The 15,698-nt window shown below is 26.7% G+C and overlaps 1 protein-coding gene across 10 annotated transcripts in view; it reads left to right on the top strand.

Moving 5' to 3' along the window:
* The window catches only part of LOC107454684 (nuclear pore complex protein Nup214), an 89,507-nt gene that overhangs the window by 55,482 nt on the left and 18,327 nt on the right, over positions 1-15,698 (top strand). For 9 of the 10 annotated variants that reach the window (XM_043053616.2, XM_071183695.1, XM_071183694.1 and 6 more), the window contains 6 exons: positions 1,504-1,673; positions 3,138-3,259; positions 4,863-5,016; positions 7,702-7,761; positions 11,055-11,158; positions 12,914-14,817. In XM_043053616.2, the coding sequence (XP_042909550.1) occupies positions 1,504-1,673; positions 3,138-3,259; positions 4,863-5,016; positions 7,702-7,761; positions 11,055-11,158; positions 12,914-14,817 (2,514 nt within the window). The remainder of the gene's footprint in view (positions 1-1,503; positions 1,674-3,137; positions 3,260-4,862; positions 5,017-7,701; positions 7,762-11,054; positions 11,159-12,913; positions 14,818-15,698) is intronic. The other variant, XM_043053619.2, reaches the window with a different exon arrangement.

The following is a 15,698-nucleotide window of genomic DNA, read 5'->3' as shown; positions in this document are numbered from 1 at the left end:
TCTTTTTCTTTATCTCAATATTATGTATACGTAAATTGTTGTTAGTCAATTTTTTATTAATCTCGAGTATTTTTATGAGCAGCTATTACAGTTTTTTTCCCCTTTACCTCATACTAATAATATAGCTACATTTTGATTATTTTCCAATAAAAACTCATTAATAGATAAAAAATAATATTTAATAATGATTTCTTAAAGAAATTTTGCTCTTATCCTTGCTTTTGCCACCGAATATTCGGTATTGAGCCAATCTTTGGGGCATATATTCGGTGTTTGGCTATTCGGCCAAATCACTATTCGTTATACTCATACGTACTACTCAGACCCATAGAATGGAACAATATAAAACAATATTTTACATAGAATGGAAAACAGTATAAAAATCTTAATCTTAGCCCAGTCATATGTGATATTTTTTAAATAATAACTACCTCTTGTTTGATTGTCTGAATTGCCTTGCTTTTTAAATGTTAAGTATTTTGTTCATAGGTTTCAAAATAATTCATTAATATAAAAATGAAATTGAATAGTTCACTATTTTTTCTGTTGAATATGAAATTTTAAAATTTTGCAAAAATGTCAATGTGTTTAAACAAAATGTCAATGTGTTTGTCAATGTATTTAAACAAAATATTGAATGATTTTAAACACACATTAAAAAGACTAGTTTATTTTTTTAAAAAATATATATTTTTTGGTAATTTAAAAAAAAAAAAAATTTGGATATGAAATTTATAGTTTTAGTTCTATCACTTATATATTTTTTTAATCAAATTAATTATAGAATTTATAAAATTAATAGAAATGGACAAATTTCTTAAATTTTTAACTCATTCCTTTTGTTTATTCATTTTTTCTATTTCATCAAGTTTATACCATTGTCTGGGAAAAAAAATTATTTCTTCTCGAAAAGCGCTCAATCTTTATTTAAATCACTTAACACATAATGTCTTCTTCGTGGTATTGCACAATTCAAAACTTTTTAATGCAAGGAATTAGCTCCTCTACTGTGTATTTATAATTTTTTTAAAATATTTTTTCTGGAATTGATATATTTTAAGTTTTAAAGTTTATTTTTGAAAATTATATTATTGTTTTTATATTATTGTGTTATATTTTTGTGTTACATTATTTCCAGAACTATAAGTAAGACAAATCATAGTTACATGCTTTAAGAAGGACAAAAAATTAAAAATACCCTGATTTTGAGTATTTATGAGACCCATATCCATATGTGTGGAACACCTTTTGAGAACTGCTTCTCTAATAAATCTTATTAAAAGTATATGTGTGTAAGAAAAAAAAGTAATAAGATTATCATAAAATTTATTTTTGTATGTCTGTGACTTAAATTTTGTTGACAAACTAATTACATATTTTGTAAATGTTGAATATTAAGTTTTTATTCTTGCAGCTTATATATTTTTGCGTATTTTTTTATCTGAGTTCTTTTTTTGTTTTGTTTACATAACGTGACTTCATTTACTCTTTGTTTTTTTATAGGACTACACAAGAAGAACTTTCTAAATTAGCAGATACTTTTCTTCAGACTAAAATATCCAATGATGATGATAAAGCTCCCAAATTTAAAAAGATATCACCTGAAGCACAGAAAGTCTTAAAGAGCTATTTTTCCTCTGCTAAAGTAAACACCGTCAGACCTACAGTTGTTTGTATGTATCTGTTTTGATTTGATTTTAAACTACTGTCTTAAAAAGTATTTTTTTACTTTGTATTTTGCTTTTAAAAAACGTAAGCCATTTATTACTAAAGCTACATTTATCGAATTCTAATTAAAATTATCACTCAAATTTAAAATATGAATTTTATTTATGATTATAAAAAATTATGTTATGATTCATTATTCACATTTCATAATGATATAATTTTTAAGATTTTAAAATTCATGTGTAAATCATAGTAATAACTGCCAAAAATTAATGCAAATATGATGTAGATTAAGAATGAAATTACTAATGTGTGGAGCGAAATTTATTTGTATTGATAATGTAATAAAACTGCGTGGAAATCTGTAGCAATAACTGCCAGAAAAGTTAGACAGGACTATGCGGGTGTGTAGATCAAGTAATGATTGCTAAAATATTTAATTCACAATTTCTCTGTTGAATATCATAGTGAAAATAACGAGATTTTTAAAACCATATGGAAAACCATAGTAATAGATTTTTTAAAAAAATCTGAAAGTATTAATATTTCTTCAAAGAAAATTATTTCATCTTTGTATAAACATCATATCCTGATGTCCTAAAATTACCAGATTTAAAAATCCACTTGGAATTTCAATGTAATTTTTATGTTCAATTTAATTACATGGCAGCCAAATAATAAATAAAAGGGAAAACAAGTATATCATACTTATTTAGTGATTGTTTTGTTACAAATCAGAGAATTTTTCTCCACATACTGATGAAGTCATATTGTATATCCTCAAAACAATTAGGCTTATTATATTGTATTTTATTGGAAATTGAGAAGACGAGTGTTTTTAGAACAAATGATTCACAATTTCAGAATCATTTTTTCAGTTTTATCAGTTGCTTATCTACAAGAAATTACGATGATTTTTATTTGCTCTATTTATATATGTTTTATAAAAGATGAAGGGCAATCAGGGTAAGATAATGTGTTCCTTTTTTAATGTTAAAATGTAATTCATTGCCTGTTATAATATTTTGTTGTTGATTCTTTGAACACCTTAAGTGCCAATTTATATAATGGTACTGTTTCATGCAATTTTACTGCATTTGGATTAAAATATTCGTGATTTTTAAAAGTATTTTTATTGCTGTATAAAAAAATTTATGATTTGTAAGAGTTTGTTTGATTGTTGACAAATACCAAAAACAACAGGAAAATTAAGGCTAGCTAAAGAAAATTTTTTTTTACAACATACTATACATTATTGGAATTACTGTTAATATGAGAAATTTATTATGCCTCAAATGTATGTTACATATTTATTCCTTTTTTTTATTGTTAATATTTTAATTTCATCTTTGAATTCTAAGTGACAATAAAATATAAGTTTTAAAGTTAAATAGCCTTGATTGTAAGACAATAGAATTTGATTTTATATCATTTCACCATCATGTTTATTAGTATAATTTTTTTTTCAGGTTCTCCTTCTCAATCCAGACTTATATCTAAATCAGCACTTTATAGTGAAAACATGAAAAAGAAAAATATGCAGGCAGATAATAAAGTTTGTGGGGAAAAAGCAACCCCGGTAATTCCTTTTGTATGTGTCTATTTGAATCCCTTACATTTAACAAAATTATATTTGCTAGGAAAAAACTACTGGTTGTTTAAATAATATTTATGTCTTTCTCATTTTTTTTAAGCACATAAATTTTTTTCTTCTTTATATTCATAACACTTTACACCATAATATTTCAATTTAAAGGAGCCATTATCATCTACTGTAGCTGAAATAATTAAAAAGAAATATGCATTGAATTTAGCTCAAAATAACAATCTTTAAAACATGATTTGTGAGCCAAAGCACAAAGTGATTGGTTGATGATTTTAAGTGTTGTTAATAAAACTGATTGTTGATGGAATGATTGTAATTGAAATAATTTATATCTCATAGGTTTTTATGACTACTTTTACTAGTGTTAGTAAGAATGGTCATAAAAACATTTCTGGTGTCTGATTTGTTTGGCTTAATTCCTTGAATTAGAACTTATTAAAACAATTTCATTTTGTTAAAGAGCTCCTGAAACATTTTGTTGGTTGTTTTTTTAATCAATGCACATTTTGTTATGTTTTTTATGGGAAGATAGTAGAAAAAAGTAATTTTTTTATCAAATATTTTTAATAAAAAAAGTATCTAATGAAAATTGCAAATTTTTTTAGCCCATTATCACATGATAAATTTTTGTCTTTTTGGAATGATTATTTACTCCCTTTTTTTTTACGACTAGAATTCAATGATTCTAAAATTGCAAAAATTCAAAATATTGATTATTTGGAACCACTCACTAATTATCCATAAATGTTTCAGATATCTAATCTTATTAGTTATTTCAAAAATTTTAACTTAATCCTTTTATGATAAAGGAACTTGATTAGCTATAAGAACTAAATTTTAAAATAATGAAGTAAGGAATTATTTGTTTAATTCACATTATTTTTTTTAGTAATCTTGCTCAGTGCAGCTTGTTTCAAAACTTTTGAGCCTCATCTATTTAAATTAATAAAATAATTTATTCAGTTTAGCTCCTTTTGTATTGTTAATAAATATTTTAGTTACTACTGTTCATTCATAATAAATAACTTCATAACAAAATATTCAGTCAATGCATATCAAATATTTAATATTTTCAAGCTTTTAAATTCATATTAGTCACTGTACTTTTTACATATTTAAGTGCATACGCTTCATTGTGTTTTACTACTTTCTGTCTTAAATAACTGTGCTCTCATAAAACTGCATAAGTTATAATGCTTTGTTTAGAGTCATATAAAAAATTAAAGAAATATTTTAAATGACTTTATTTATGCATATTTAATAGACATTTCTCTCTCAAACCTCATTAATCAGTAATTTATTTTCAAAAAATCATTTGATTAAATTTGTCATTTAAAATTGATTCTTAAGTAATTTTAATAATTTCATTTAAATCATACTCAGCCAGTTTGGAATATATGCTGTATTAGAATTTAAACCTCAGGTATAGCTACTTTGTTAAAAATTCTGAGCTCTTAATTTAAAATAATCTCTTATCTCAAAATTTGATTTTAATATCACTGTATAATTCATTACTGATGAAAATAATATTGTAAAAAATTTTAAGTAAAGGAATAAATTTGTAAATATTTTGTGTTTTTTTTCCCAGGTTGCTCCTTTAATTAGCAAAGAAAAATTAAATTCGTTAAATAACACCTTTGCAACTGACAAAATGCAAATGTTACATCCTAAGGGGATTGCGCAAACCCTACCTTCTATTCAAAGTCTATCTCCACAGCGTTCCCCATCCGTATCATCTTCAGGTGAGAAATTTCAATTTGTGTATGCAAACTTTTTCCTGAGTAGAAATTATTCTAGGAAAAAAATCACATAATGAGGACATTTTACACATTCATTGGTAGCAGATTTGTTGATACTAGTCATGTGTAACTTCGAAATCACAATGTCGTTTTTTTTCCAGCAAAATCTTAGCTAATGGCAACTAATATTTTTGTTGCCAAAAATTTAAATTAATCTTTATTTTATGTTTTAGTGTTTTAATAATTTTTTATCTTTTGCTTTTCATAATAAGTCTTAATATTACGATTTAGGTAAGATCATGCAAAATGATAATTGACAGCAATGCTCATTACCATTAAATATTTGGGCATCTTAATATAGTAATGCTTTTATTTTAAATGTAACTTTTTTTAATTAAAAACACCCTGCTGAAAGATATAAAAGAAAAATATATAAATTAAGACTATTCAAATTTTATATTGTTTAAAGAAAATATCTTTGTTATAAATGTAAATTTTTATATTTCAGCTCTTATATAGTTAAACAAACAAATCCATCCTAACTCGCTTATATCAAGAAAGTAGATCCAATGGAATTCAAAAAAGGAAAGGGAAAAAATGATCAAAAAAGAAATGAACAAAAATCTTTAAAAACTGGTTACCTTTTATTATTATTTTTTCATTTTGAAAAAGAAACTGCATTAGAATATATTAACCGTAATTACTGCAGTATATAATACTTTATCACGAACACTACTGATAGTGGTAAACAGCACTTCATTGATAAAATAAATTATATTATTAGATTCTTTCTTGCTAAGAAATTAGATTTTTTCTTTGAAGTAACGTAATCCCATTATCGAAGTTGTATGTCGATAAAACAAAAAGCATATCAGACATGTGATTCACTAACATTTTTATAGAAATAAAACTAGCACTTACATGAGGATAGAATCCATTTTAAAGTATTGCAATGATCACACACAGTCATCCATTGCCATGTTATAACATCGTATTAAATAAATATGTAGATTAACGGCTTCACATTTTAACTCTTTGGAAATATTAAGAAGCTTGGAATCTCTCTATATGGTCTAGAAAATTTTTTAACCTTTAAACTTTTTCCAAATAAGTCTTTCTAATTTTGTTTCATATTTAAATGCTACAAAGAAAAAAGTTAGAAGTGTTTGTTTTTAATACATTAAAACTCATTGAAGCTTATTTCGAAAGTTTCATAATTTAAGTGAAATCACATTAAAATATTGAAATTTATTTTACTAGTTATACAATAATTTAAGTGGTATCTCAATAAAACTCTTTATATTTATTAAGCTTTTTTTTCCTTTAATTTTTAGGCTTCTAAACTCATTTGAGTTTAATTTAACAGTTGCTTGACTATAATAAAAGGAATTTCAAAAAAATATTATATATAATGTTATTATTTATTTATATAATTAATATTAATTTTTTATTTCATAGACTACTTATAGTTTGTAATTTACAGTTAATAAGCTGAAAATTTTATTCTGTTGTTCATTGATGAGCATTGTTAAAGATTGACTTGTCTTAGAATGACACGTATCTTGTTTTTAACTATCTATTGTTTAATAAAGTCAATACTAAAAAATTTATAAATAACATTAAAATACTTTCTTAGCTAATTACAGGGGTGATTGTGTTCCGGAAAAAATCCGGATTTCCGTTTTTTTTTGTGGCCGAAAGTTTCCGGAAATCCAAGGTCCAGAAGTTTCAAGAAATCATCTATCGCATTTATATATAAAAATTCTTGTATATTTTAAAAAATATTAGAACTAGAAATTATACTTGGCATCTCTTCCATTTGTAAATATTTTTTCTGGTAGAATAATAAATGTGATTAGAGANCATCCATTGCCATGTTATAACATTTTATTAAATAAATATGTAGATTAACGACTTCATATTTTAACTCCTTGGAAATAGTAAGAAACTTGGAAACTCACTATATTTTCTAGCTTACCGAAATTTTTTTAACTTGTGAACTTTTTCCAAATAAGTCTTTCTAATTTTGTTTCATATTTAAGTGACACAAAAAAAAAGTCGGAAGTTTCATGTTTGTTTTAAATACGTTTAAATTCATTGAAGCTTATTTCAAGAGTTTTATAATTTAAGTGAAGCCACCTTAGAATCTTGAAATTTATTTTACTAGTTATACAATAATTTAAGTGATATCTCAATGAAACTCTTTATATTTATTATGTTTTTTTTCCTTCATTTTTAGGCTTCTAAACTCAGTTGAGTTTAATTTAACAGTTGCTTAACTTTAATTTAAAAGAAATTTAAATGAAATATTATATATAATGTTATTATTTATTTATTGAATTAATATAGATTTTTTATTTCATAGACTACTTATTTTATTATGTACTTTACAGTTACTAAGCTGAAAATTTTATTCTGTTGTTCATTGAAGAGCATTGTTAAAGATTGACTTGTCTTAGAATGTCACATATTATGTTTTTGACTATCTGTTGTTTAATAAAGTCAATGCTAAAAAATTTATAAATAACATTAAAATTCTTTATTAGTTAATTATGTAAGGCATTTCTAGAAGCTCTTATTAAAAATATTTCTTATAAAATATATAAAGAAATGCTTAATATTGTGCGCTTTAATGATTTTGTAAATTTTTCATTCATTTATGAGTTTTTCTTTACCCATCTTATGTAGGGGAACCATATTATGAAGATATAACACCACCTGGATCACCAGGATCGCCCGATCCAAATAGTAAGCTGTAGTTTCTTTTAAAAAGTTTTATATTTCTTTAGACAGCATTAGAGATTTTAGAACCCTTACTATTTTTATACAAATATTTATTTGAAAAAAATAAATAAATATGATTTGTCTTATTTTGATTTATTAATCTATAAGTTGTCATTAAAAAAAAAAAGAATTCTGTCTTTGTTGTTTCACTTAAAAAAATTAAGTTCTTCCTGACAAATTTCTATATACTACCTTTTTAAAATTAATTATGCTGATCCAAAATCTTTTATAGGAAATATTATGTTACAAATCTTAAGTAATTCAGTGAAAGATTTTCAGATGCATCAAAATTATATTAAATAGTTTTTTACTAATTGTAGTAATTAAAATTAATGCTCTGTTCTATTGGTTTGAATGTTTAAAAACTACAATGGAAAAATTTTGATTATATTTGAAGTAAAAACTCATCGCATCTCATAATACTAATATAAAATATGTGAATTGTATGAAAATCGATTGATTAAACAACTAAAATTTATCTAAGTAAGTTTTAAGATTCAATAAATAAATAAATGACCTTACTTTACTCGAAATTGCTCCTATTGAACCAACTTATTAAACAGCTACATACCTTTAAGATAAATTTAAAATAATAAGCAAAGAAAAATTCTTGTTAGACACAAATTTCTATCATACAGAACATTCCTAAATGCATATCTCTTAATACTGGGTTCGTAGTAGTTTGGATAATCTTTATTTGTCCGAAGTTTTAGTGTTTTGTCCTGATATTCTTGATTTTTTTATTTTTAGAATGTACAATTTTACTCATGTGTGATTTTGAAATAATAATTTGGAAGGAATTTTTAATTTCTTTCATTTTAACCGAAATAAGAAAAATCAAACCTATCAATATCAAAACAAGTATAATTTTATTTAAAATGTGAAAAATTGAAACCGTTTATTTTCCTCAAAACAAATTATTACTGTATCAATATTGGACCAAAAGTTTTCTTATTAACCCCCATCCTTCATTTCAAATCAGTTTCTACTTTTGTCATGCTACACCTCTTTTCATCATTAGCGAGTCACAATATGCTTATCAGATATATTTTTTGCAAAGGCTACTGAAGATTGAAGAAGAGCAAATTTTTAAGAAAAATTAAACTTTTTTCCATATTAAAATTTTGTTTATATTAATTAAATAATGTAACTATGCTGAACTCCAAAATATGCTTGATTAAAAAATTAAATACTGGAGTTTAGATTGGGTTGCAGCTCCTATTCTGGAAAACATTGTATTTTTATTTTAATTCTTATTACTCTCATTTTCATGCGTTATTGTAACAGAGATGAACTTAAGTTTCGTTACTTATTTACTCCTCGAGCTCTACAGCCCATGAGGGACCTTGACCCCCTTTAACACACATCTCCACTTTTTTCTGTCCTTGGTCTTTATCTTCAAATTATTGATTTTCATTTTTTCCAGATCTCTTTTTACCTTACCTAGCCATCTATTTCTTGGGCGCCCGACCTTTCTCTTTCCCTTTAGTTTTTCTTCATAGATTTTTTTTTGGTGCTCTTTCCTTGCTCATCCGCGCCGTATGTCCGAGCCATCATATTATTTTTAGACTCTAAATGACTCCTAATCTCCCAAAATCTCCATCATTGATGAGTCTATATATTTTCTTAAGAATCTTTCTGTCAAAAGAAATAAGTATTTTTTCTTCATTCTGAGTAGTAGTCCAAGTTTCTGCTGCATATATGACAATGGGTCTTATTATTGTTTTATATAATTATAGTTTAAATTTTCTTGAAAGCAGAGAAAATTTAAACAACTTAAGCATTGAAAAGTAGCATCTGTTTCCAACTGCCAGTCTAGCCTTTATCTCTGCGTTTAATTCACTTTTTTCAGTGATAATTTAGCCAAGATATTTGAATTCTGTCACACTTTCAAAACCAAGTTCAGTATTTACTGCACTCGTGATTGATCTATTTTCTCTGTCCATAACAATGCATTTAGTAATAAATCAAACAATAAAACATCTAAAAACTTTTAAGAGAATATTTAAAAAAAAATAGTAAATGAATAAAAAATCTAATTTTGCACAAAATTATATCATGCAGAATAATTATGAACGCATTACCCATCAATTAAAAATATCTCAACTATAACTAAATAAAAATGATTTTAAATCAGGACTCAAATAAAATATAATCACGAGAACAAACTAAGTTATTCAAAAATATAGAACCAGTTCGTATGTTCTACCTTTCCCCCATTAATCTTGTGGAAATTGTGTTGCAGCACTACTAGTCTTCAAATTCTGTAATTGTACATTTCCTAATGTAAAATAACTAAGTTGACTTTCATTTCAAAGCGGGAATAATTTTCCTCCCCACTCATTACTTTTAGATAATAACATACATTTTCCAGCTACGTTCTTTCTTTGGACACCTCTACAAGAGAAAGTGTTGTATTTCCAGAAGTCCTGATACTCAGGAAGATTGGCGCAGAATATGTTTGATTGTGTCTACAAGGTTCGAGAGAAATTTAAGTTGCCCCAGGGAAATTTTTGATTTGCCTAAACTAATTTACAGTCTAAAAACAAAAGGAATGTTTTCTATTATGCTAAATGTACCGTAAATAACTTTATAAGTCAATTTGTTTATTTATTATTTGGAATTCCTTATGAGTGGGACCTTTATGTCAGAAAAATTAGCATTTACTGTTTTTACTTTCTAGGAATATGATGAAAAATTTATTGTAGCAAAAAAGCTGTATAATTTTAGGGGAAATTCCTATATATATATATATATATATAAAAATCTGTTCTGGGGACATTTTCTGCATCTCTGGATTATGGAAAGGGCATTCTTCAATGCCTTTTGATAAGGAGGGGGGAATCCACTCTGCTAAAACATCCTACATATTTTTTACATGCATAATTAATAAAATCGAGTGATTTTTAAACTTTTAATTCCTTAATAATTGATCCTAAAATATGTAAATTTATTGCCTTAAAAAACAGAAGTAGTAATGAATTATTGGAAAACCAATTCAACAAATTAAAATACTCAACTTAAGAAAAAAGACAAAAAAATTTTTTTTTTAACCGGATAAGCTGCCTATGCCAGTATTTAATGTTTAAAATCATTTGTAACACAGTGTGCTTTCACAAAATTTTTGAAGCGCTTTCTTAAAAATGTTAATTTTAAAAACAAAAATTTCTTATTTTGAAAATTTTTAGCTATTGTATTACCTACCTGTGTCTGTAGTTAATTTATTTTAAAGCATTAATTTTCTTTATTTTCTTTAGCTCTTGCATTGATACAAGAATTAATGAGCCGACACAATATTGATGAGGAAAATCTTCAGATGTTGTTAAATATTGCTGTGAGGTACAAAAGTGATAACTTGAAGGTGATATACACATCTATTCATAAATATCTAAATTGTTATACAGTGAAATCTCTCAGGAGCAACCACTCTCTGAATGAAACATCATTTCTAGAGTGAATTATCTTTTAAATTTATGTTTTAAATTTCAAAATTATTTTATTTGTTTATTATTTTTATTTTATCAATTTAAAATTCTAGTTTAGGCTTTTTATATTACACTTTTCAGAAGAAATGAAACAACGTGATATAACTACATATATCTGACTGTATTTAATTATTTGCTTTAGTACTTTTTTCAATTAATTGCTTCAACTCTTTTTTTTTACTCTGTTTTTTTAAGTTTAAAATCAATAAATATGAAGATGCAGAGTATAACAGTTTTGGTTACATCTACCATTTCAATTAATGTTATTATTATGCTTTTTTAAATTTATTATTGTGTTTTTGTCGGATAATATATAGTAACTTTGGTGAGTCATGAGAAATTCTTGGAATTATGCATGGAAAGTCATGGATTTGAAAATCTAAATTTTAGCAGATAACTTTCATCTACTTATTTGTTTTGTTAATACTTTTTGTTTTGATATTTTTTAATGTTTTATTATTTGATCTTTATTCGCATTTGCCCAGTTGCTAGGAAAGATTTTGATATTCTCTCCTAATGGTTTTCTTCTACACAAAGTCTTAGGACATGTAACATTAGCAGTGAAGTGCCAAATGTTTTGAGCTGATTAATAAATATTGTTGTAATAGAACATTCAGGCCACTGAATAATTTATTTTTAGTAACATTAGTTTCAAAATAATAATTATTCCTTTCAAACGTAATAACTAGAATGAAGTTTAAATAATCTTGAGCTTTTTAAGAAAATACTTCTTATTGAATAAAACCATGCCCGAATGGTTATTTAAATGTGTATATAAGAAAAACATCTCAAAACATATGAATGCAATTTCTGCATAGTGCTTCACTTTAAATTTTGAAGTAGTTTTCTAAATAATGGCATGATGCAAATGTTTAGTTTGACATTTTAAACTTATGTGTTATGGAAATGAAAATAAAATATTTTTGTGGTTGATCAAATTTTAAAATATGTTATTTTTACTTTACCTCAGTCATGTATAAAAAGTTTGTTAGTTAATAATAATGGAGTGACTTTTTGTCAAATATTTTTAACTCATATTGTTGTATTACTAACTTTATTATTTTGTTATCAGATCAAGCTGTTAAATAAGATAAAAAATTAAAAACGTCTAACTTACATGCAACAAAATTTTGTCTGTGAAAAGTTTGTAAACAGTAAAAACTTAATTTGTAGTATTCAATCTGTATTTTAATTTTAAAGAAACACACTGTAAAAAATTATTGCTCAATTGATATTATTTTCTTGTTACTCATTTAAATTGTTTAGTTGTCACAATTGGTTGTTCATGTTATTTAAAGTTGCATTAATTGCTGTTTACTAATTTTATACTAGTGACATCTTTTATGCACATTTTATTAATGATTTTCAATTCAAGACCTTCACTGAATACCTTTACTGTAATTTTCTCAGTAAAAACAAACAAATTTTGTTAATCTATAATATCAATTAATTTAATGTGTCTAAAAATATGATAAATTAATAAATATAAGCATTTTTTTAAAATTGAAATTTATACCATCAACATAAAATTTTACTTTATGATATTATTTGTATTCTTTTATATATTAGTATACCTTAAACCAATTATAAAGCTTCCCTGTTTTTCAATTTTTGTTTAAATGTTTATGTAGGTTGTATCCCCTTCCAATTCAAATGCTGGTGAATTTACTGATCCTGAAAACAACTCCCTTGAGGAACAATATTCTGGTTCAAAGTTCTCTCAGTCAAATGTGTCTGTTCAATCACCTTCAGTTATTTCAGCCTTGAATGTGAGCTATGGTGGAAATAAATCTTTTATCTCAACAGTTGGTGCTCCAAAATCATCTCCCATCCTACAAAAAAATAATTTTCCTTCTTTTAAAGCAAATGAGAATCAGCCTAGCTCATCATTTTCCTTTTCACAACCAATGAGTGTAAAAACTAGTGATAACTTGGTAACTTCTAACCAGTTAACTGTTAATCAGCCGCAAGTAACTAGCAATACTGTATCGACTGCTTCCAATTTCAGTCCATGGACACGTAATGAGTTGAGGCAAAATATTGTGTCTACAGATGTTCCTCCCAATCAAACTATTACAACTTCTACTCCATTTATACCTGCACCAAATAAAACTGTTTTATTTTCCCCCCAGTCTAATAATAATGTTTTAAATTTAGCAGGCAGTAAAAAATTAGAGTCAAAATCTTCAGATACTGAAAATAAATCACTTCTTAAAGATGGAAACTCCTTAATTTCATCAACCCTTTCAAATGTGCCAGTATCAGCAACAGATGGCATTGGTTTCAGTAAATCAAATTTGACGCTTGCAAAATCCCAAGGGGGGAATTTTTTTGGCGGGAATATACAAAACTCTTTCTCAGCTCCCCAAGCTTCCAGCAACACAACTAGTACTACTTTATCTTCACCTGTATTTGGTATTGTTAATGCTGCACCATCAGAACATAAAACTTCTGAAAGTCCTTTCTCCTTCAGCTTAAAATCACCTGATACATCAAGTTCTTCATTTACGTTTGGAAAGTCCTTATTTGGCTCTAAAATTTCCACTGTTTCAACTCCTCCATCACTGACTTTTACTCAAGTTGCAACGTCAGATTCAGTTGTTCCCAACGCTCCATCTGAGAAGCAAGCCAAATCTATAGATTCTAAATCTGCATTTTCTGCTGCAGGAGATTCCTTATTCGGGCAAGTTTTGGCATCTGAATCTAGTTCGAAAAAAGATTCATCATCTTTCCAATTTGTTCCAACTCCCACCTCTGAACCTGAATCTAAAATTATTGAGCTTTCTTTGTCTGACATTGGTAAGAATACAACTGTTGTTAGTTCTCCAGCAGAAGCAAATCAGTTAATTGTTGCATCAACTGCAAGTGCAGCTGTGACAAGTGCTAATCAACTGACTTCTGCAGCAAGTGAAAATTCCACTTCAAAAGTTCGTTCAGCAACTACTTCAAATATTCCTGGCTTGCAATCAAGTGAAAACAAAGATACTGCCAATATAAATGTGCCAACCACTCCACCTGATGTTGCATCAGCAATTACTTCTGTCTCATCTCCTGTTAGTAGTGAAAGCTCTGCAAGTGCTCCTACTACCAATACCCCATCTTTATTCGCGCAAAATACAAATGGCACTTCATTGTTTGCCGCCCCTGCAACTACTCAGTCTTTATTTGGTGGTGCTAATGGTTCTCAAACATCCTTCTTTAGTAAACCTGCACTAGAAACAACTGCAGCTAAAACATCTCTCTTTGGAACCGCACCAGTGGATGCTTCAACGCCATCCTTTTTCGGTAAAACAAGTGAGGCACCAGCTTTTGGACAGAATACTTTTACACAGGGGTCAGCATTTGGTTCTACTCCAACTACTACCCAAGGGTCAGTATTTGGTTCTGCTGCAACATCTTTTTTCTCTCAAGCACCTGGTGGAGCTGGTTCTGTGTTCGGTACTAAAACTACTAATACATCAGAAAACACTGGTTTTGGAAATCAAACTGGTGGATCATTCACCTTTGGAAAATCACCTTTTGGACAGACACAAGGGTAAGAGAGCTTTTAAATTTTTATCAACTATTATAGATAACTTGTCTACTTCAGAGGTGCACAACCTACGACACACCTGTTCTGGATATGTAGTCTGTGACAGTTCCTGAACATAATAAAAAAAAATTTAAATTTTAAATTGTATGAAGATTTTATTTCATCTTAAATCAGTGTAGTTTCTTTATAGTTTTATCGGAAGTTATCTCAATGGATTTTCACATATTTTGAATAATTCCATTTTTTTAATTTAATTAATATTAAAATACTCAAATTTCAGTTATAAATTTTTATGTTCTTTTTGTGTCGAACTTTTCACGAAACTAAGTGACTTTTTGATATTTTTTTTTCCGTAGTTATTGCTATAAATATCCATATGGTTTTTAAAATCATGATATTTTTAATGCATTTTTACATCTTTCAAGTTTGAAATCGTGTGTTTAAACGCTCTTTTTTAACCTGCTTTATTTCTGTCAACTTCAGCACAAATTCAAAAGATTTATGATAATTTTACAAGCAGTAATTGCTACAAATATCCACTTGGTTTTTAAGATTTTGATTTTTTAGTGCGATAATTTTACGATGTACAGTTTCAAACCACTCATTTAAGTAACCACATTTTGACATGTATTATTTGCATTGATTTTATGGCCAATCCAAATTTTTTTTCCTATGGGTTTTTGGACAGCTTTTGTTACGCATTTCCACATTGTTGGGAAAGTCCTGATTTTTTAATATGCTATTATTGAGGCATTTTAATCGCATGCTTATATAAATAAAACACGTAAAATCATTTTTTACGTGTTTTATTTGTGCCAATTCATTTGTAAATACAAGTGATTTCTTATTTGTTTTTCAGCAATTATTGCTTTGCTTCCTACGTG

This window comes from Parasteatoda tepidariorum, chromosome 7 (genome assembly GCF_043381705.1).
Source record: "Parasteatoda tepidariorum isolate YZ-2023 chromosome 7, CAS_Ptep_4.0, whole genome shotgun sequence".
Lineage (NCBI taxonomy): Eukaryota > Metazoa > Arthropoda > Arachnida > Araneae > Theridiidae > Parasteatoda > Parasteatoda tepidariorum.
Note: the sequence above shows the minus strand (reverse complement) of the source record. Positions and strands in the feature narration are given on the sequence as shown.